Raw genomic sequence first — 22,388 nt, forward strand, 5'->3', positions numbered from 1 at the left:
AACATGAATTAATATTTCATCTTAGTGAAACTCAACTCTCAGTACATTAACTTCTGGTTCCAGTTATATGATAAAATGCTCCTAAATTCAACAACTCTGAAATTAGTCAGTTTTAATGGGGCCTGAGTGTAAATTTGCTTTGCTACATTTTATTTGGACTGGTACAGGCAATCCAAAGGAAGCTACCAATTGGTTTTGATGTATTAATGCATGAAAATCCTTATTCTCTGGGGTCCTGACCAGTACATATTGTGCTAGATTCCTCTTTTTTTTTTTTTTCTATTTTCTATTTTCCTTGTATCTTGGTTTTTCTGTTTGTTTGCAAAGTATTTATTCAGTATTTCTGGCAGTATATTTTTCTGTTGTAAGCATAATTAGGGTATTGCTGCAACTTCTCCTGTGTGCATTTGGCTCTTACAGCTGATTTGTCACTTTGTCTGAACCCAACTGTGGACATGACTATGGCCAGCACCAGCAGCATATTTTGCTATTGCAGCGCTAGCAGGAAGTTGGGAAATGAATGTCTCTTTGGAACTTTATTAAAACAATGGATGTGAAAAATAATTCTTGTAGATTTACAAACATTCTTACAAAAGGAATGAGATATGGAGCAATATTTTGAGGTGGGTAAACACATTTTGCAATTTTTTAGCTGACTGCATGACCTGCTTTTACTTTAATGTAAATCCTATCTAGTTTGATTCAATGGAGCCATTTTGATTTCTGGAGACTTGATCCTTAGAGGTAAAAGTTACAAGATAAGTCCGTTTGGCACTGATGCTAGTGCCAAAATGTGGCTCAGTCGAATTTAGCACAGTGCACATTATCTGGTGACAGTGGAGGTGTTGCATTATTTACTGCATAGAATGTCCAGCCTGCAAAGATTTACGTGTTTGTTTAACTTTATTCTGTCTGGTTAATTACTTATAGTCACTGAAGATCCTTATGTGTGTAGAGTGAAACATCAATGTGTTTTATTCTCAAAATATTTTTTAAGTTTCTTGCCTAATTGTTTACTAGTTGCAAAGGCACCATAGTAAAAGCTTATTGTACTTACCAAAGGTCGAAGGTTTCTAAATCATATTTTCCCTGCAGATCATAGTGAGCAGAGGGAGTAATAGCATCATTCTAAAATTTGCATAGATGCATTCATAAGCACCTAATTTACTTCACACAATTTTCTTAACTGACATTTATAACCATTATTTTTATTTGTTTTGTTGTAGACCATGCGATCCTTTCCTCATAAACGCAAACACTAACTTAAATTGAGTTCAGCAAGCCAGTTTTGAACTGCATGCAGAGAAGATTAAAAGAAATAGTACGAAATCCTCTCCTGGGAAAGATCAAATGGTTACTGAAATGAAAGCAGCCTAAAACTGTAGGGTTTAGCCCAGAGGGGGGGAGGGGAATTGGGCATTTAGCTATAATTAACACCTTCTACTTACACTCTCCAGTGTTTCAAACGGATTGTTTCTTATTATAGGTAGCTGCTCACAAACCTGAAATCACTTTATTAAAAAAAAAATAGAATCAGAAAAATATTAGCAACTAGTAAGGCTAAATTCAAGTGTTCACTCTTCAGGCAATGGTTCTGTAATCCTCAGACTTCTATAGTCAGCCATAAAGTCATCCAGCATTAGCTATATATAAAAATACACTATTTCTGTGTGAATATGTGATTGCAGAGAAAAATTACACTTTTTTCTTCTTTCTAAGGAACTTGCACTGAAGTTTTGCTTGGGTGAGCTCTGTATTAGTTTATTTGAAGCTTGAGAATAGCAACTTTATCCAGGATAAATGTCTTAAATATTCTTAATGTTATTTCTTTGATCCTCCTTTATTTCTGCCAGTGTTGCTTAAAAATATCTCAGACAGCTACCTAGTACATTTTAAATGAAGATATTGTAGCTCTTTCTTTTTTCAGTTTGTCTTGATAAATAAAGTGCCCAAAGAAACAGGAAAGCTGGAAAGCTTCTTTACTTGGCTTTCAGAGACCCTGCTCAGTGTTTTTGGTATGTTGCATGCTGGAATCTGAAATACAACTCATTTTCTCTCCCTTTCTTCTATCATGAATCAATCATTGTCAGGTCATAGCCTGCTGATGATTCAGTCCCTCAGTCTGGTGCCACAAAAGTACTTGTTTTTCCAAAAAATAACTATGTTGCTACCTTGCATCAGCTGATCTTAAAGTAAGATTTTCTGGCTTTCTGAACTTTGATTTACATGTTGCTACTACTACACTCCTTTGACATTTATAAATTCATATCCTGTGTAGGTTCATATCCTGCCCTGGTAATGCTTTGCAGGCTGTTAGCGTACTTCTTCAACTGGTGGAGATAAATGCAGGTAGTGCATCATAAAAATAAATTCTGGTTCCCATGTGTATTAAAGAAAATATAATCTGTGTATTCTGAAAAAACAAGACAGTGGAATTTGTTCTGGAATTCTTCCGTAACTGCAGAAGTGCCTCAAAATCATCACCTCTCCTTTTGCCCTCTCCTGCTGAGCTGTACAAGGAACCTGAGAAGTGTGAACAGAGTGCAGATGTGTCCTGCTGAGTTCTCTGTTCACCACTGATCTGCCTCTGCACAACATACCTGGTGATTCTGATAAATGTATGCATAAATTTATGCACATAACCTTGTTATAAGATTAGCAATGTTTTCTCTGTGTGAGGCCAAGACCCCCAATACCAGGAGCTTTGGGGGGATACAGTGGGTAGGGTGATGACAGATAGCACTTATTGATGTCAGCGATCCATAGTAGTGCATACTGAATTATTTTGGCATGTAAGAGGAGATAAGGTGTTTAAGAAAGAAGCTGATAAAGCTAAGATTGTAATAATGGTTCCTTTCTTCTGTGGCTGAAGTCTATGAGATATGTAGATTTGTTTCCAGTTTTTTTTGTTTTGTTCCTAAAGAAAGACTGTATTGACTATAAACTTATTTGTAGTAATTTCTTTTTCTGCAGATAAGGTTAGTGCTTTTGAGCTTGCTCTTTCATGCCTAAGGGGTGTAACACATATGGTAAGTAACAATAAAATACTGATCTGACTGTACAACTTTATGTAAGGCATGTGTGACTAAAACCTGAGCAATAAAATCTTCTTTCCTGCTCAGACAGAATTATATATGCCTGTCATATTTTATTGGTTGTTAAATAGCACATACACTTATGGATCATAACCAAAACCAGACAGCCCACAGTATCATTGCGTATTTGTCATCTTCAATGAAAACATTGGAGCAGATTTCTGTATGTTTGGGCAAATTAAACTATAGGAAAGTGAGCAATTATGTTGCTGATGAATGCACTTAAAGCATGTGGAAACTTTAGCCTTTCAGTACTAGTGGCAAAAAATATTTCTGATTTAGTGATCAATGATGCAGTGATCAGAAAGCAACATTGTAAAGAAATATTTTTTAAAGATAAATTATCACCTTTGCAGATTGCAGACAAAAACAGCTTATGGGTCCAACAACTCAGACCCATTTTAGCTACATTAGTAAATACCATGTAATTAATTAATATCCAGTGACTAGTGCTATATGAAAGAGATACACAGAACTTCAATTGCTGAATTATTATTAGTATCACTGTTAATAGTGTCACTCATCCTTCTGAGTTCCGAAATTGTTGGTTCTTTTCTTACATGGTAGACAATTCTGGGAAATGATAAAAATGACTTTAGAAATTCAAGAGGAATCACATATAGCAAAATTGAAAAAATGGACTGTGTTAAATATACAGTGAAAGCATGCTTTAAATTCCCTTTCAAGGAATCCAATGGCAAAAATTAATTAAAGTGATTTTAATATTAATTATTTATATGAACACATATAAATTAATAAGATCACATGCTGCAAACCAAACTGCACTGCTGTATTTTAAGTGTGATAAACACAAGAAATGCTACAGTTACACTTGTAATCCATCCTCTGCCCTTTCTTCAAAGTGGCTAAAATTATATTTGTTTAACAAAATAAAGCCTTGTGACTTTTGTTTAGCCCCTATGGCAGGATAGCCCACTGAATAAGCTGTTTGGACACAGTAACACTGACATTTATCAAAGATACTTTTGATCAGGAAAGATACGAAATTTCTTTCTTTGCAGGTATTAAAAAATGTACGGTCAATGCCCTGCCCTCAACCAAATAAGTGACTGGGAGGACCATGCTGATGTGGATTCTGAAGAGTGGTGTGTCATTACTGTAAAGCCTCCCAAGGTAAGAAGATTTAATTTTTTCATATTATTGACACCAATAGCTAAAAGACTCCAGAGTGCCAGTGACATGTCAGGAAACTGAGAGTGGATAAATGAAATTTTGGTGACTAAGTATAATTTACTTATGAAACACTGTGAACATTTCAAATAGCATGTGTCCACCTCCCACCTGCCAGGCATTCTGACCAGATCCTTAGCAGGTTAGACAGGCTGAGAGTAACCTGCAGTAGTGCTTCCTTAGGCACCATCTCTGACAGCCAGGCGAGTTGATACCACAGTGAGGGAGAGCCCAGAGCAACTCTGAGATCCCTCACTTCTTTTCCTGCAAGACCACCAGCAAACCCTTGATCTTTTCTCTGCCTGTAATATGAAGTCTCCATAATTACCATTTTCCCCAATATTATTACTGCTTTACATTCATCAGAAATAATGTAATAAACGTCAGGCTGATGATGGTAGATAGGCTTTCAGTTTTAGATGGCTGGTTTTGGGATGAGCTGAACTGACCTGATCCTGGGCAGGAACTGGGCTGCTGGGTTTGTCTTGGCTGTGTTTATAAGCACGTCATGTTTGTAGTCAAAGTATCTTCCATTAGAGGTGCTGATAAGGTTGAAGGAAGACAGAGTTCATGTGCACAACCTTGTCATCTAGTCTACAATAGCATAGGTGTTCATATTTGGTGAAGATGATTACTGAAATGGGTGAAATGTCAGAGAGCCAACTAATGTATTCACTGGCACATTAGGACTCAATTAGGAGTTGTGTAGCAGAGGGTCTCTCTACTGCTTTCCCACAGCAGAAGTGTTCAAACCCAGAGCTTTGGTAATGGACTACACTGCTTTAAATCAGAAGTTTTTTTAACAGCTGTGAATTTCCCTTTTTTTTTTTTTTTTTTTTTTTTTTTTAGATTGTTTGAATGAAAATGCTAAAATGAGGACTGATTTAAGGATTCTGACACTTTTAAACACTGTCTGAAAGCAAACTACAACAACTGACAATTTTGAAATGCATTCCAACATCTTTCAAAATCTTAGGTCTCAAGTAACTATAGTTTTCATATTTGAACTGTGTCTTCCCACAGAACTGTGGCTTAAGTTGCAAAATCAGGAACAGAGTTTGCTAAATATCTCTGAAGCATGATTTTGGCTTATGAGATGTGATGGCTATGGTCTGTGTAGTCAGGTCTCTGATCTCTTTCCAAATACCACTCGTATGCCGTATATTTTTCACAAAGCTGTGAATGTGATGCTACTCAATTAAGGGGGTACACAAGAGTTTACTTTGAAGAAAATAGGAATATTTTAACGTATTCAAGGATCAGACATTTTTCTTTGGTTCCTGCAAAAACCTGCTGACAGCACTAGAGGTTTTTCAGGGTGTTTGCAGAGGGAATTTGGCTGATGGAGTGGATTAAACCCCCACGGTTTGTGCAGCTCAGTCACTGCTGCTCCCTCTGCTGGTGATGAAAGATGAAATTACAATCAACGTCGTGGAGTTATACCTGTTCCAGAATACAAAATAAAATATTCACAGTTTATATGTGTAAATTAGCTAATATCCACAATTTATGTGTCAAACAGAGCTCTTTTTTATCTGATGTGTTCAGTGTGGCATACCTACTGCAATTTAATGTATTTTCAACCATGTTTCTTTTTATAAAGTGCTGAACTATCTAATGTAAAAAAACCTCGTTTTGAAGCAGCCATTTGATAAAAATCAGGATGCAAGCTAGCAACCAGAATGGATTCTGCCCCAAAATTTGTGAATGTATGGCCAATACCCTGTTGCCAACAGAAATTGTTCAGAAGTACAATAACAGAAACAATAAGCAGCTTACTCAGGAAATGTATGTGCATAGTACTCACGCGATTTCCCAGCCAAGACACTCCACACCTCCTACTATGTCTTTCTTTAACACCGTGTGTGTGAAAGGTATTCTTATTTTCATAATATGAATATGGAAAAGGGCTAAAGGACTTAATGACAGTAAATTGTTAATTCTTTAAACTAAAATTCTCATCTGAGGCAAATGGATGCAAGGTTGTATTAATTTAAAATTTCATCTGTGTATGCAACTTTCACTCACTGCTATAGAAGTTGCACATGTGCATCTGGAAGAAGAATCTGAGCCTGACTTTAGTGTTTAGCACACAGCTTGTACCTCCACACTAACAGGAAAGCACATGGCAATGCAAGTGTTGATCATTCAGACACAAGGCGTGTAGATTTCCCACTCATTATTCCCTAAACTGAAAGACAAAAATCCCAACAGCCAGGTGCCTTTAAGTCACAAGAAAATGTGTCTCCCCCCTTTTTATTTTTATGAATAAGGGAGCTTTCAAGGAAATGTAATAGCACAGCTAAAACTAAAGATCCAAGTCTACTTAAGGCACCTTAGCAAAATAAGTTTGTTGGTCTCACATCAGTGCATATTGCAAAAAACATTTCAATTCAGTTGATAGTCTATTTAAGCTGAGCTTTTTGGACTGAAATAATAGGGAGATCTACATAACTAAATTACTTTCTCCTCAAGAGATATTCTTGTCTGTGAGCTGTCAAGGGTACGCTTGGAAGCAGTGACATGATAATAGGAGTGCTGACTACACATTTGCATGGAGGTACACAAGGAGCAAGGTTTAGATTAGTGATCTGAGCTACCAACATTAAAATACAGTTTTATGACAAATACAGAAAAGCTTTCCAATTACTCGTAATTCTTAAATTGGCTGTCCAGCACAAAAAACCACCACCAGTGGCAGCAACCGCATTTTTGAGAGGAATGCAATGAGAACTACAGTATAGTTCCAGTTTCTTGATTTACTCTCTTATAGGAGTGAGTTACTTTAAGCTAATTCCAATGGAAATTTCCATGTGGGTGTCCAAGGCGTCATCCAAGGAAGCACCAAAGTTTCACAATCATGGAAGAATGACATTCAAGAAAAAAACCCTAAGTTTAAATTAGGTTAAGTATTTAGTATAATGAACATTACTCCACGTTTTTCCAGATGAAAATATTTATTCAGGACCCCCACCCCCATATCAGTTTTAAAGACAAATAAAAGGACTGTCAGTTTTCTACACAGTATTTATGAGTGAAATCAAGGACACTCTTGCTCAGTTTGAGTTCTTGTGTAATAGAAAGAAAGTCAAGATAAAATGAACATGGTGTTTTTTCCAGTGCACTCTGAACTAAGACACTCCTTTACTGCAATTCCAGCTAGGGAGAGTTTGTATTTTTGTCAGCCCATTAGTTTATCCCACCAGGCAAGAAATTTCCATAGCATGTCTTAAGCACCAAGGGAAAAAGCTCCCCAACGCTCTTGATGTCATATAGCTTTGCATGCTTCAATTAATGTCAATTTTCTGGGTACTTTTAGTTTTGGTTTTTTGGTGGGTTTTTTGTTTTTTTTTTTGGGTTTTTTTGGTAAATAAATAAATAAAAACAACTTCTTTTTCTCACCACACTGAACAGTCCACTTCATGGTAGGAGACCACCTTATCTCACATCTCTGGATGTGGGTTATCATGTCTTACAGGGAGGCCGTAAATAACTGCATGGAATTTTCTTCTGTAAAGAAAAAAAATGAAATATTTTTATACTGGAGACAAAATTTTCAAGAGTGTGTAGAGAAATTCCACATTTCAGTGAAAGCTTAATTCCTTGGACTCTCAATTCTTACTGATATAAAATTCGTATTTTACACAATTCTTGAACAGAAAAATGACTCACAAGCAAATTGAAGTTTATGATATGCAGAAATGTGAGTTATTAACAGAGAACCTATTCTAGGTCTGGGAGGTTCAGGATATTTTGCACTCCAAGAATGATGTTTCTGGAGATGAATCCTTAAGGTTGAAAATGTTCCAGCTATAATCCCACTGAGTAATGCTTCCTGAATGAAGTCATGGTATTACTTCTGGGAATAATTCAGCCCTGGAACTTGGTCATTTTACTATTTTAGATTAGATGAGCCAATTTCTTTAACACACTTTTGCTGTGACTGCTGTTTACTTTTTTCCAAACTCTTAGTGTTTCTTTATCTCTGGCAATTACTAAATGCCTGTTTGGAGTTAAGAACAAATTTTAGGTTTACTCTGTGTCAAGTTATCATGGGAACACAAGGGGAAAATGAGAGAAAAACTCAAGGATGTAGACTCTGTAAAGAAAAAAATAGTTGTATTCAATCAAAAAGGGAAGGCCGGCTCTTTCTACCTCCTGCAGAAAAGTCAGCTTGCCTTGGCAGTGCCTCCCACATGCTGCTGGGCAGGGGAAGCCACCACCTGTACCTGCTCCATCGTGACAGGTCTCCCTACACACACCGTGCCCGTCTGTGCTCACACATCCTGTGTGCCATCCTGCATGCTGGTGGCTGCCTATGTCAACAGCAGCACTCTTACTGCACACTGGGGAGACTAATTTCTCAAAACGAACCAAAACTTGGCTTCCCCCTAGGGCAGCACGTGGTCCAAATTTAGTAATTGCTTTAGAAATCTAGTCATTAAATGCAAGATGATTCTGTTGTGTGATATGCAGTTTAACGACTTCAGCTTTTTCCATGCTGCATGGATACATTTGGTGAAGATTTTAAAACACTAACAGCTTCTGCTAAGCATTAAAAATGCAAAGTGTAGTATAACAGGTGCAAAAGCACTTCTTTAATGTTCTTTTGCTTTCCTCAGGAGTTAGGTGGATACAATATATTCAAAGAGGATAAACTGCCAGTTTAATATACCCGCTAACTTCCACTTAGGAACTCTGAAGCAGTGATACATTATACAACTACTAAGTTTTCTTTACATTGTTTCTTCTGAGGAAGATGAATTTTCTTTTCTGAAGTTCTCTCAGCTATAATTTGGGTTTCTGTTTCTCAAAAAAAGCCTTCTGCATTAAATCAGATGTAAATGTCCTGTTAAACTCTCTCGTATTGTTACCAAAAGATAAAAAGATAGTAGGTAGTATGGAAGATTCTTTTATATTAGACTTGTCAGTCTACGTACACTAGTAGCTAAAATATAATTTAGTATTATCTCCTTTCTCTTGTTTGTGTGTGGTGTTTTGGTTTTGTATTCTACCAGTGTACTCATTTTGTGTGATTCAAAGGATGCCTTACTGATAAACAGAGAAATTAACTACGTGATGCTCTTCAGCAGTTACAGACAGCCAAAGGGGAGGTCCTTCCATGATTTGAAATAGAAAATTGTAATAGAAATAGTGTATTTAGTGTTACTTACTAAGTATGTGTCTTCCCAGACCAATATCAACAGTAACAGAGAGGCCAGCTTGCTTCATCCTTGCAGCTGTGCCATCAAGTGTACTCCTCTTCCCAGTCTGGTTTGCAGTGATTGAATCACAGGGGGTTTCCACCGTTTCCTATTTGCAGTAAAGTCTATTGGTTTTTAATTTTCAGTTTCAAATTAATTTAACAGTTCCTTCCTTTCACTATAGTACATCACTGAACTTCCAGGGGAAAAAAAAAAGTTAAAAAGAAGGGGGGAAAAAAAGAACTATCAGCAAAAAAATGTTTGCATTATAGTCTTCTGTAAACCTGCAGATTCTCTGCAGCTCCAATAATTATTTTGCTGGTATTTCTGATTTTTCAGTTAAACATTCAGTGCTTCCCAGGTTTACTACTCTATCTATAAAAGTCTCAGAATGTTTTTCCCAAATGGACATTTCTGAAGGATGCTTCTGAACTCAGATGCCCCATACCCATAAAATGAAAAGAATAAAAAATATATTTGATTATTTAGGAAGCACACAATTATCCCAGATCCCCTTTCAAAAGCAAAAGCAAGTGTTAGTCCTAAATAGTTTGTAACTGAAATAAAAACATATGAAGGAAGAGTGTGGAAGGCAAGGAAAGCCAAGCGACTACTACATGCACTTCAGTGAGATTGCCAAGTTAGACTTTGATTTTTCAGTCTGGCTATTTTCTCAAGTATAGATTATCCTTTAAAAGAGATTTCAAAGACTGGCAGCTGAAGACATATAGAAGGAAATTTTCAACATCACAGAGTAGCCACCAATTCCTTGAAATTCAATATTGTAGAGAAGGAGCTCACTAGGATATATAAAAGCTAAAATCTGTTATCCAGGAATAACATTATGGTGTCTTATAACCACTCTATGTCTGTGAATACATTAGAATCCAGTTAAAGAAAAATAAATAGCCCATTGTTAAAATTGATGGAGAGTACAGACCAATGGAGAATATTCCTGGATGGCTAATATTTGATTTATTCTTTCCTAATACTGTACAGAAGTATTTTAAAACATATATTCTAATAAATGCAATAAAGGCACTTTAACGTACATTTCATTATATGTTCTAATAACATAAATATGTAAACATACATACAGTTTTCTAGTCATCTTGGAGCACGCATAAAAATCACTTTCTAAATTAAAATCAAAATCTCTCTCAGGAATTTCACTTTCTTTGGAAACTATTAAGAATACTCACGAGTCACATCCATAGCTTGCTTGTAGCACAGAGCTATAATGTAAAGGAAGTTTCTTTTACTCGATAGGGATTGATTCTCCCTTGAAACCTGCCTGGATAAAACTGTTCCGACACTACCTGAAGGATCAGTAGAGGATAGCGCTTCAATTACAAGCAAGAACCTGGGCCAAAAAGGAGCTCTTGGTAATTCTCACAGTGCTCATTACCTTTGGCTTTCTGCCTTTACAACTGGCATGTACTGTACCAGGTGTATAAGTGTTCTGCATGGTTGTTGCGTATTCTCCACACTTGACCTCACTTGGCAGACCTCTGTGTCTCCTCCTCTGCTGCCTTTCACCTTGGGAAATCATTATGTCATTTACATATTACATTTACATTTATGTAAGGCTGATCCAAGCCACTTCTGAATTACAAGCCTTTAAATGGCATCCTCTTTGCAAAGGTGTGAGTGGCCACACAATGGACAAGGAAACAAAATTCCTTGCACGGAATCCAGATTTCTGAGCTGTGCTTTGCCTTGATTTTTATAGTAAGAATTCCGTAACAGAAGTGGTGCAGCTGAAACAAACACCAGTGATTGCTTTCCAATTCACTCTTTATATGAGCTCATAAAAATGACCTTTGTGTGAATTTGCCAGGGAAAAATGTTCTATCTATAAGCTGTACAGATCTGGAGATGTCAAGAATATAAACTCAAACAACATTCTGGTTTTGCATCTGGCTTATATTAGTCAGTAGTATATGATGTGATAGTGTAGCAGAAGTAAAGAGTGTATGGAGGGATTTGAATGCTCAGTTACCACATCTGTCTCTCTACATTATCATCATTAGCATGTTTAGATGCAATTTATCTCCCTTTCCATTTGGAAGATTCATGTTCCCTCCTATGAACTGGGCATCAGCCCAACCATGATGGGTTGTGTCCACAGGGGAACACCTTCACTTTGATGCCTGCTAGTAACCATCATCAGCCCAGCAAGCTCTGCTTGGCTTGTTTATCTTTGCAATATTTAGCCAACCAAGTAAGGAACCAGTGTATGCTTGTCTGATATGGAAACAGGAGAGGAAACCAGGGTACAGAAAGATAAAGGTATGTCCACTCTTCCACAGCGGACAGATTTTACAACTCTGACATACCAAAAGTAACAAAGCTGGGCTCTCTTTCTAATTAATTGTAAGTAGAGAAGAAGGGTGCTTCTGGGTTTAAGGCCATTGGCTAAGGCACAAGAGATCAAGAGTGAGTCACTAGCAATGGCCACAGTCTGACAGTGGGCAAATCAACCTCTCCATCCCAGAGTTACCAAAGAGCTTGTGTATTTATACTTCACATTCTTTTGTGCAGGGATTGACTTTTACTATGTTTTTGCCAGAATCCAGTACCCTGAGGCTCTGATCTCAGTGAGGTCATCTGGTTATTATCATAATGCAAACCGTCCCATCCACATCTCTGCTCTCAGGCCTAGATCTTACCCAAAAAACCTGCATGTAGAAAGGAACTGAGGAAAAATACCTAGATGGAGGACAGAGAATTTTTCCTTTGGGTCAAAATTTCTATTATGTTAGAACCAAATTGCTTATTGCTAATTAAGGTATAATGAGGAAAATTGGAGCTGGAGCAACTCCCTGGCATTGATGGCAAAATCAAAAAGCACTAAGTGATCAGAAGGTTCAGAGTACTGTCATAGTGCATAGTTTGTCATATCTTAAAACTTCTGGACATGGTTGTTAAAATATGATTTCAAGGAAGGTACAAGGATCCCTATTTTCTCAGCCTTCTACTAGGGAGAATAAAGTAGGATGGTCTGCACTTCTGCTAAGTCTCATCTTACTGGGATGTGTAAGTGGGTGTGATTCCTGCAGTGTGCGTAGGAGTTATCATGTGAGCTTTAATCTAGAAGCTGGCCTGTGCAGGCTGTGATGACACATCCAGTTGCAGCATACACAGATGTTAGATACAAACGAAATCTAATTTGGATCAGGAGATCTGGATTCTGTTAGTGTCTCTGCCATATATTTCCTGTATTGCTTTAGGCAAGGCGTTCAGACCCTGATCCAGTCTCCATTTAATTCCACAGAACCCCTTTCTCTGGCAGTACTCTGAGCTGGATTAGACTGCTAATTTATCACTTTCCCAGGCTCTCCGTATTCCTCAGAGGTATAACCTTACCTGCTCACTCCATAGGTGTCTGATATAGCTTAAACCATTTGCCTCTGAAGTGATTTGCTACTTAGGCATAGCATGAATATGCAATTGAATTAAATTCTCTATTCAGCAAAAGCCTGAACTCCTAATAAGCTTCAATCAAGTAAACACGTGCTGGAAAATTTCAAGTTCTGTGTCATTAGGTGTCGATACATACTCTTAAAAATTCAAGAAGGTAAATCATTTCATTGGAAGTACTTAGGGGCCTAAGGTGAAGCATACTTCGAAATACCTTGCTCAAGGCCCTATTATCTATCATTAGCTATACACAGGTACTTAAAGTTAAGCAGATGCTTAAGTGTATTGCTCAATTCATCCCTAAAAGCATAATACTCATATGCTTTCTAGAAAACACAAACATTTGAGCCTAGAAAATACTGAAAGTAATCTACATGTGATTACATGAAATGTCACAAATTATTAGTTTAATCTTTTTAATAAATCTAAAGAAACAAAGAAAATTTAAGGTAATGTAGCCCATACTAATTTCCAGGAATCTTACTTACACTATAACTCTTCACTTTTACGTAACACTGAAATCACAATACGGATGTGTATTTTGAAGTAATTGTGTTGGTGGTCCCTTCGTGCTTTCTGAACATCTAACAGTTAGCTAAGCAAACACACATGACTGATTAAAAGAAGAAAGGGAACTATTTTTACAGGGACCATTAAACTTTAACTGCCATCTGGCAGGGAATGATTAGAGAAGATCAAAATTAAGGCAGTCAACACAAATACTGTGTGGATACCTCAGGGAATTAATGTGGATAGAAGACGGTGGACTTGTGGCTCTGTTAAGAGACAGACGGAGAAGGAAGTGGTGAACACATCCTTTATGACTGCTGCCCTAATGGCCACATTCACAGCAACAGAAGCAAAGAAAGAAGAAATCAAAAACACCTGGGAATAATCAGACTCTTGCTGTCATAAAAAAAGAAAGTTAAAGCATTATACAAGAGCCACACCATTCTTGTTCCCCAACAAGCCAGGAAGGAAATTTTTATTGTGGAGGTGTGTTGCAGTTGGCAGGTTATCTACTATCTTTACATAGGCATTTTAAATAGGGTCTGTAATAAATCTTTTAATTAAAAGGCTTTACGGAACACAGACCTGTGGTTGATCTAACTGAACACTGGATGTCACTATTTATACACACTATTAGTCATTTTAGAGGCATTAAAAACACAGTCCAGCCATGAATTGGAGCAATCCAGACATGGCTTTTTTCAAATCAGCTATCTTTAATTATTGGTGTTCTAGAGATAGCAGTTTCAATGAGCCAAAGCTTCCAAGCTGCCTAGACATGCACCAGTCATTTTTTACAGCTACTCAACTGTGTGCCCCGGAAATGCTGCTGGTAGGTATTCCCTAACAAGCGTACCACGTCTGACTTCATATTTTAGGGAAAAGATTTGAGGTTTGTACAGAGAGATAATGGACTGGCTGTTCACTGCAACATCTCAGAGATGAGACTCCAACCAGGCAGCCTTATAACTTTGCTGTTATGGCTGGTAAGAAACAATCAAAATACAACTCACCCAAAAGTGCAACAGCCCTCCCATGAGGCAGCTCCTGGTCTGACTGTGCTGAAGTAGAACCTTCTTTTCACCTCTCCTGAGCTATTGGGTTGGAAAACCCTTGTTCTCTCCAGCATATGCCTTGAAGTTTTTCATTCCATGGCACTAATAACGTACACCTCTTCTGCCACTCTGCTGCCCTTACCGGAGGGACAGATGATTTCTAAGGTATACAATTATTATGAGGGGGCACTTTTAGGAGGCAGGGGAAGATAAGAAAAAGAAAAACAAAATACCTCTGAGTCCAAGTGGTACGGAAAACAAATCAGTGCTGACAGCCCACAAGGTCAGGTTAGCTGCCAAAAAGACTAAGGACAGAAGACAGGTGAGAGGATGTAAAGATCAGTTACAATTGATACAGTAGTCTACTGTGAAATGAGGCTTTTTGTTTCTTGAGCTCAATACAGTATTTTGAAGTTATCTAAAGCATAGGAAAAGCACATTAAGTATCCTTCAAAGCCTATGAAATCTTGTGAACTGTACCCAATGTCATAAACATGCTAAACAATAACAAAATGATCAGAAATGTACATATTACTACTCTGAAATGTACAGTCAGTAGAAATGTTCGGTTATTTTAAACCTTGATTCCCAACAGAATTTTTCAATATATTCATGTGTCTACTTGTCACTCTGCGTCCTTGAAGTGCTAGGACTCTAAAAAACGTTTGACTCTTCTGTACATTCTTAGATTCAACATTTTTTAGACAGAGGTAAAATACAACTGAAAACAGCCTTCGGTGGTTTTTGCTAGTAAAGAGAACAACTGAAAATACCTTTTCTGATTTGCAAAAATACATTTCTATGCACAGCATATGAACCGAGGTCTTCCTAGTGCTATTCAGCCAAAACACTACGGGTGTTGAGGGGGTTGCGTTTTTTGGTTTATTTTCCACAGATCCTGGCTGAATGATGGAATATCTAAGAGTCAAAAATGATGACTGGAAACACATGGCTGGAAATTATCTACCCTGAATCTTATTTTATTCCAAACAGTATTTTCTGAGGTATATTCTGGGCAAAATATTCTTTTGCTTCACTACAAAGTTCTATTTCAAAATTTGAGCTTAGTGGGCTGTCCAGTTGAGGCTCATGAACAGGTTTTGCTCTTTCCTAAGCTATTTCTAGCTTTTATACAGTACAGTGTAATTCTACTAACACAAGTAATCTGTTCAGGGGGCAAAACAGGAGTCAAGTGCAGCTACAATATACTACTATGATACTAATGTGATATACATATAAATACAATATATGTATCCTTATATGTACAATATGTATCTTTTATAGAGCATTATATAGACTAATAACTTTAATAAGCAGTATTAATGTTGTAGTACATATGTGCCATTTTACAATTGGGTGGGGGCAGAATATGCCTTACACACAAATCTGTTGAGAACCTGGAAAGGCAAAAGCTGTGGTGCAAAACACAATGCTCTATCATTCTCTCCTCAGAACAAACTACATACACAAAGCAGTCAAAAGGCACCTGAAAAAAGCAGCACAGCTCTGCTAAACTCTGCAGTTTGTTGTCCCAGCTTTGATGCAGTAACCTGTTAAGACTGCTCAGAGTATCTAACAGCCTATGGCTCACTCCTGCTAACAAGGTGCAGAGCATTCATTCTCCACACACAGAATTCCAAGCACTGAGCCAAACTGAAAGAGAAATACAGTAGACATTTGTTGATTTTTTTTAATAATACCCACAAGCATCTACAGATGTGATCCCATGTAATGAAGCATGTGGCCTTAAGCTGGAATTATTTGCAAACAGCAGGATCTCCTGGCAAAAGAGATGGCACTTGCTGTGTTATGAAAGCTGTCCCTCTAAAACCATGTTTGGTTAGCACCTATGCCCTGTTGAAATTGGCATCAATAATTCTGAGTGGGAACAATGCCAGCATGACAGATGGGAATGAATACAGGCATGCCAGAGAACCAGGATGTTCATTGAGTCTGAGTATTAGGGACAGAGTCCTTTCCAAGAATTTAGAAATGGCAGGCTGTCCAGAGTTTGTCTACTTTAGGTACGAAACATGAGAATATATGATCTCTTGTGTAACTATGAGCAAAATCAATTATAGTAATTTAAAAATAGCTCATCTGAGCCATGCAAAGCATGACAGTAGGCAGCTGAACTACAGCAACTTTTTCTCTGGATTCAGACTGGCACCAGGTCCTAGAGGGCACAACCTGTGCACTGGAGTCAAAGGATTCCACAGGTTTTCTGCTCAGTGGTTCAGACTGAAAAGCTTTCAGATGATAATGAATATTGTTCATTTATACACTGCCTTTTAGGCTGTGAGCCTAAAGCAATTTGCAGGGGTATGAGAATCTAAACTCGTAGTTGGGAGGTGTGTCATTTACAATTATGCAGATGAATCTCGCATGTATTAATGGGCTATAGCCCCATCTCCCCTGCAACCAGGGATCATCAACTGGAACTAGAGCCTCTGTGAAAAGGGGGAGGAAGGCAAAATCCTTCTGCCACAGTCCTGGCAGATACGTGTGTACCCCACTTCTGCTCTTTACATGGCACAAACAGCCATAACAGATCAGTTATCCAAAACACTAATTTAATATCCAAACAAGATTTACTAATTCCTGTGGGGTTTTTTTGAGCACTGAACAGTTACCTTTCCTATTTCTCTTTTCAGATTGTGAACAGCCAAAATGTATTACCCAAAAAGCCTTGTCTAGTATCATTTATATAATTGTGGGAAACAAGAAAAACAACAAATCTAAAAAAAGTTGCTTAGGTATTTCTGTTTAAAAACTAAAACTCTGGTGTTGCAATTCTCCCTGCACAAAAAGCCAGAAGAGCCCATTAAGAAAACTTTCCTCCATTTTGGATTTCTTCAACTTCAGCTATGAAAATCTATGGATGCTTCTGAAAAAAAATGGCTATACTTTGGGCAAAGTCTTGGCTGGCTGTGCTGTGTATTATATGAAAGGTGTTAAAATTGGATTGCCAATGTTCTGTTGTAACCAGTGCAGCCAATAGTGTCAGCTTACAGCTGAACTATGTTTTCTGTTCAAAAGGTGTTTAGTACTGTTAGTAGGAATATAAAGCATTGCTGAATTTCTCTTCATTTAAGTCCAGTAATATTTTGTAACCTAGAAATCCATGTGTGTGTTACCCAGTGAACTGACTGACCATTTCAGGTATCAGCTGTTTTTTGCAACACAGCCTTGAGAAATATCATGAGTAAGAAAACTTAGTTAAAGGAGTTCATGTTCTAAGGTAAGAGGTAAGAGGTATATTCATTCTAAAAGTTCTGAATCTTCTGTGCATTTATAAAAATTACTTTGTTTAAACATCAGTGGATTGTCTTATTACAGATTTTACTCAAAAATCGATTTCCAAAAAATACTGGGTAGGTACATAATAATGATATTTAAACACAAGAGCTCACCCTGAATGCGGCAATGCTGACACACACAGTGTAATAGATGTAAAGCATAAAGTGAAACTATTCATGAACCTTCCACTTTAAGTTACATTGGTTAATGGTTGCACTCAATAATCTCTGAGAATTTAAAAAATTCTATCATTGTATGAAATACAAATAAAAGTTACATTAAAATAGGGAATCATAATTTTATAGACAAATTATAATTTTTGCTGACATATAAAATTAATTTCAAAAATACAGTATTATCTTCCACCTTGTGACATGCTCGGTTTTACAAAAGGACGGCTGTATTTTTTAATGTTTATACTGTTGTACAGCATCATAAAAGTAACCAGTAGAACCTGAACGCTAGACAATAGGACTTGTTATCTAGAGGGAAAGCAGCTCCACCAGTCTTTTCTGGCATCCTTAGAGCCTTGATGTCACTTTCCACCAGAATCCAATAGCTAGGATGAAGATGAGTATGCCTCTCTTCCATGCTGAATTTCTGCTGAAGCAGAATGTTTCTCCTCTTGACAACATCCCATTTTGACATATATAGGCTATGGTGTAGCAGATCCTACTTATATAATCATTGTGATATTTAAAGCAGATCTTAAAGACCCAAAAATTTAATGATAAGGATTATCATGATTTCCCATTCAAGTTGTGTGAATGTTCTGAAGAGTATTAGCATATGTTCCAAATCTTACCTAGTATGAACATGGTGTGATGTTTGTGGTTAACCTCACCCATTTCTAGGACTCAGGTGTTAAAATAATCAATTGTCTGTTGACCAGAATGCTCTACAGCCTAAATTAGCTCTACTTTGTTAATTGCCTCCTGCTCTCCACTGAAAGAAGCCATTGAGACTATAAAAAACCTAATTTTAGGAAAAAAAATTGCTTGGGTAAGTGCTCTCAGGGACAAAGATCACTGAAGAAACAGTTTCTCCCTTTCCCTTGTGAAGGAGAAGTTTAGAATTTAGAGAAAAAACTTTATCATCTGTATTCCTATGAAGCATCTCTTATAATCCAGTCCAGTCTGCAATTAAAACAACATTACTTATGTCAAAATTTGGCACCTACTAATAATCCGTAAGGTAAACAGGTATTAAGACAGTGCTACCAAGAGAATTTCTACTTAAAGCAGAGCCATCTAATAATGGCTTTGTTCCTTCTTCCCAGAGCAAAAATGGTTTAAATACTCCGAGTGTATTCATTCTCTTTTATGTATCTTCTTTCCACAAACCATTGCTCCAGTTCTATGAGTCCTGAATGGGAAGATTCAGTCTTGAATGGGAAAATTCAACCACACAGCTGTGAATGGAAGAGGTAGGACTGAAACATGGCCCAGGCTGTGAAAAACACTGAAAACCCCTGACTTTGTAAATCAATATCAATCAATGCCCTGCAAAGTACGTCATAAATCTGGATGTTCAAGAGAGCTAACCCTGAGGTAATACCCCTTAAGTTTTAAAATATTTCACAAACATTAGGATAATCTCAGGAGGCCTTTGATCCAATTTCATCCTTTGGGGGTCTTCCAACAATTAAGAGTTATTGGAATATATTGGTTTTCCAGACACATCTCCTCTTCAAAACAGATTTTAAAAGAAAGACTAGTGTGAGTGTGTGACATGTTTTGAGTTAATAATCCTCTGCTGGGAGATAAAATTTAACCTGAAGGAATTGGTTTCGATCTAGCAGGAGAACATTTTATTTAGGCTTTGGACAATGGGATTTCTCTTAAAAAGCCAAGATTCCTCCTTCAGCAAATATAGAACATTCAGATACAGACATTCATCTTTTATAAGCTATTAATAATAAATGTTGAATTCTAGCAGACCCTCCAGTGCAAAGCACTCAGGACATGCTCATTTATTTAGCCTTGTACAGGATTTTACTTGTTCAACTGAACCAATGTGCAATTGCCATGATTTGTCTGTACCTGGAGGAAAACCAACCCATATCTACCAGGCAGGCATTCCAGTTTATGGATACTGTGCCAAGTTGCCTTATTACCTGCTTTCTGGACAGATACAAGGTTTGATAGTACTCTTTAAGAAGTCACCAGAAAAATGCCATTTGTATGCAACATCCATTCTGCTGATACTCGTGCGTGGTAGCATTCAGAGCCTGATCCGTGTAGATACCAATTAATTTCAGGGTTATAAAGCGGAAGTGCATGTCACTGTAGGACTGATCCATTGCATGGGGAACCTAGGAAATGAGCTGCTTGGCAGCGACGGTGAAACAGATGTTGCTGTTCTAAAAGTAAGGACAAAAAGACTGGGAGAAGCTTTATGGTTCCAGGAGAAGTCTTTAGAAAGCTTGGAAAACTCGGGATGACCTTTTCTCTTTCCTTTCTGGGAAAGAAGAAGGCCATACTGGTGAACCACAGCTAGTGGTCGCTGTTCTTATTGCCCTGACAAAAACCTGGCTCAGCAGCAGGGAGCTGTAAGGCCGCAGGAGCTGTGGGAGAGGACTGGAGTGGCTCTTCAGGCGCCATGTACTGCTCAAACATCTGCACTCTGTCTTCCTTGCTAGAGGCAAAATGGGGAGAAAACTTCCTCCGGCATCCTTGGCTGCTGTCCACACGCATAACTGGTCCTGATGGGGAGAGACAATTGGAAAACTGGGAATCTACTCTCAAAGATTTTCAGAAACGTGGTGAGAAACTAGAAATTACACTGTCTTTAGTGCACTGATGCACTTCCTTGGGGACCTACCAGCAGGCCAGCCATAGGATAGGAAATGGTGTGAGATTAACAAGTCTTTCTTTATGAAGATCTGCTTGAATTAAACTCAGCCTGGCCCCAGAGATCAGTAACTGCTCTTCAAAAATCCTCCTGAAAGGAAGAGCTGAGTCACATTCAAAATACAGTATCAGCTGCTATGCCTTAAAAGTAACAATAAACTAGTGTTTAATAGTGGTTTTGACACTGTTCACAACAAACAGCTTGTGAATGCATTTTTTGCAAAACATTCCGGGGTGGGAATTATGACAGAAGAGGGCACTTCTTTTGTGAAAGAAGAGGGTTTCCGTTTAATGCAGTTTTGAATCCGTGCAGCCTTGTGCTGTGTGTATACAGGAGTGTAGTTTCCACTTTCTTCTCCATTCATGAGAGCTGGAGGAAGGTTTGTTTCATGCCTGGAGGTCCAGACCTCCAGTTTCCCAAGGAGAAAGCATGTCTCTAACTGCTGCACTTCCTTCCGTGAGCAAGCGAATTTCTTTGTTGCCGAGATCTTCTTTGTTGTACTCATCCTCATAAATGGGGTACTCTGTATGCTACTGTACAGCAGCAGGTCACATTTAAGTCATTCCAACAGTACAGCATTCACCTTGGCTTTATGGTTTTATTCATGGTGCTGGAAATACTTGTTCCCACAACAGCATATGGACTGAAATTTTTTTTTGAGTGAAAAGTTCTGCCTAACCATTAAAAGGTTTTGCCATTGATACTTATTTCTTAGTGTTGGTCTATGGAAGAACGACGTGGCAGACAATGCAGATCTGCCCATGCACCTCAGTTCCCAAAAAATGCGTGTAAGCTGTGAAGAGAGAAAAAAAAAAAAAAAAACAGAAAACCAAAACCACCGGCAACTTACAAGCTGTTTTGCTGGCCTTTACAGACTGAATTTTTACTGCTCTGTTACTAAGACAGATGCACACTGGAACCAAACCAAGCTTGCTGCTGGATTGAGGCAGGGAGCAGAAGGCTGGGAAATTCAAATTGTACTGTTGTTTCTCACCTTCAGACCTACAGCTGAGTACACCTCCCCGGTACCTAATGATCAGAAGACACCACGCTGTAGGTTATAAAAGCAACATTATGCTTAACATTAGTATGAAGCTGTTGAAAGCACCTATTGTCCATGTTTGCTGAGGGGTGTTCAAGCTGCTGATATGGACCATGTCTCAGCTTTGTGGCACCTGCGGTTTAACCAGTGACAGCGGTATCAATCGTCCTGTAAGTCTGCAGGAGCCCAGCACCTAAGACCTAAGAGACTGTTCCCATCCCTAAATAGAGCACACACAGCCCCTTACTTGGTCCATTGGAGAGCGTTTGCAGCACACAATTTTAGATTTTTATGGCACAGATTGTATCAAATGAAAATTTTATAACCTAAATATGTATTTTCCAGTGTTTTACTCGAAACCTCGATTTTTCAGCATCTTTACTAGTTGGCGCTAATACTACTAACAATAGCAAATGACCATTAAAATAATAATCCCGTTAGCAAATGAAAAACATCAAAGCACATGTAAGTGATTAAAGCGGGAATCTCGGGAACACATGCTCAACTCAGTGAAGATAATCCTATTTCGGTTAATCTTGATTAAAAAGGATTTTTTCGTTACTTGGGTGTGAAGCTGCTCATCGTGCAGAAATGACTAATTAAACAGTAGGGGCTTTTTACACAGCAGGTGTCCTCCGACACGCCCCCTTTCCTTGCCGCGATCCGAGCCCCAGCGAGGGGGCGCGACAGAGACCCTCGCGGCGGCTCCGCCCCG

General features: G+C 38.0%; 1 protein-coding gene and 2 long non-coding RNA genes across 5 annotated transcripts in view; 2 read left to right on the forward strand and 1 right to left on the reverse strand.

Moving 5' to 3' along the window:
- The window catches only part of LOC108447051, a 41,305-nt gene extending 35,966 nt beyond the window's left edge, over positions 1-5,339 (forward strand). Inside the window, exons 7-8 of one of the 3 annotated variants that reach the window (XR_001862439.1) lie at positions 421-3,029; positions 4,118-5,339. This is a non-coding gene — a long non-coding RNA (uncharacterized LOC108447051). Of the gene's footprint in view, positions 1-420 lie in introns of all 3 variants that reach the window. The other 2 variants (XR_001862438.1, XR_001862437.1) reach the window with 2 other exon arrangements.
- Positions 3,129-15,677, reverse strand: LOC108447052. Its single transcript, XR_001862440.1, has 3 exons — positions 14,712-15,677; positions 7,689-7,796; positions 3,129-5,729 (listed from the first exon to the last, which is right to left on the reverse strand). It is a non-coding gene; the product is annotated as an uncharacterized LOC108447052 (long non-coding RNA).
- Positions 15,678-20,379: 4,702 nt separating this feature from the next.
- Positions 20,380-22,388, forward strand: part of ATP5G3 (ATP synthase, H+ transporting, mitochondrial Fo complex subunit C3 (subunit 9)) — a 5,431-nt gene continuing 3,422 nt past the window's right edge. Inside the window, exons 1-2 of the mRNA XM_017735570.1 lie at positions 20,380-20,542; positions 21,347-21,419. Coding sequence (XP_017591059.1) covers positions 20,380-20,542; positions 21,347-21,419 — 236 coding nt within the window. The remainder of the gene's footprint in view (positions 20,543-21,346; positions 21,420-22,388) is intronic.

Source organism: Corvus brachyrhynchos, unplaced genomic scaffold (genome assembly GCF_000691975.1).
Source record: "Corvus brachyrhynchos isolate BGI_N302 unplaced genomic scaffold, ASM69197v1 scaffold255, whole genome shotgun sequence".
NCBI lineage: Eukaryota > Metazoa > Chordata > Aves > Passeriformes > Corvidae > Corvus > Corvus brachyrhynchos.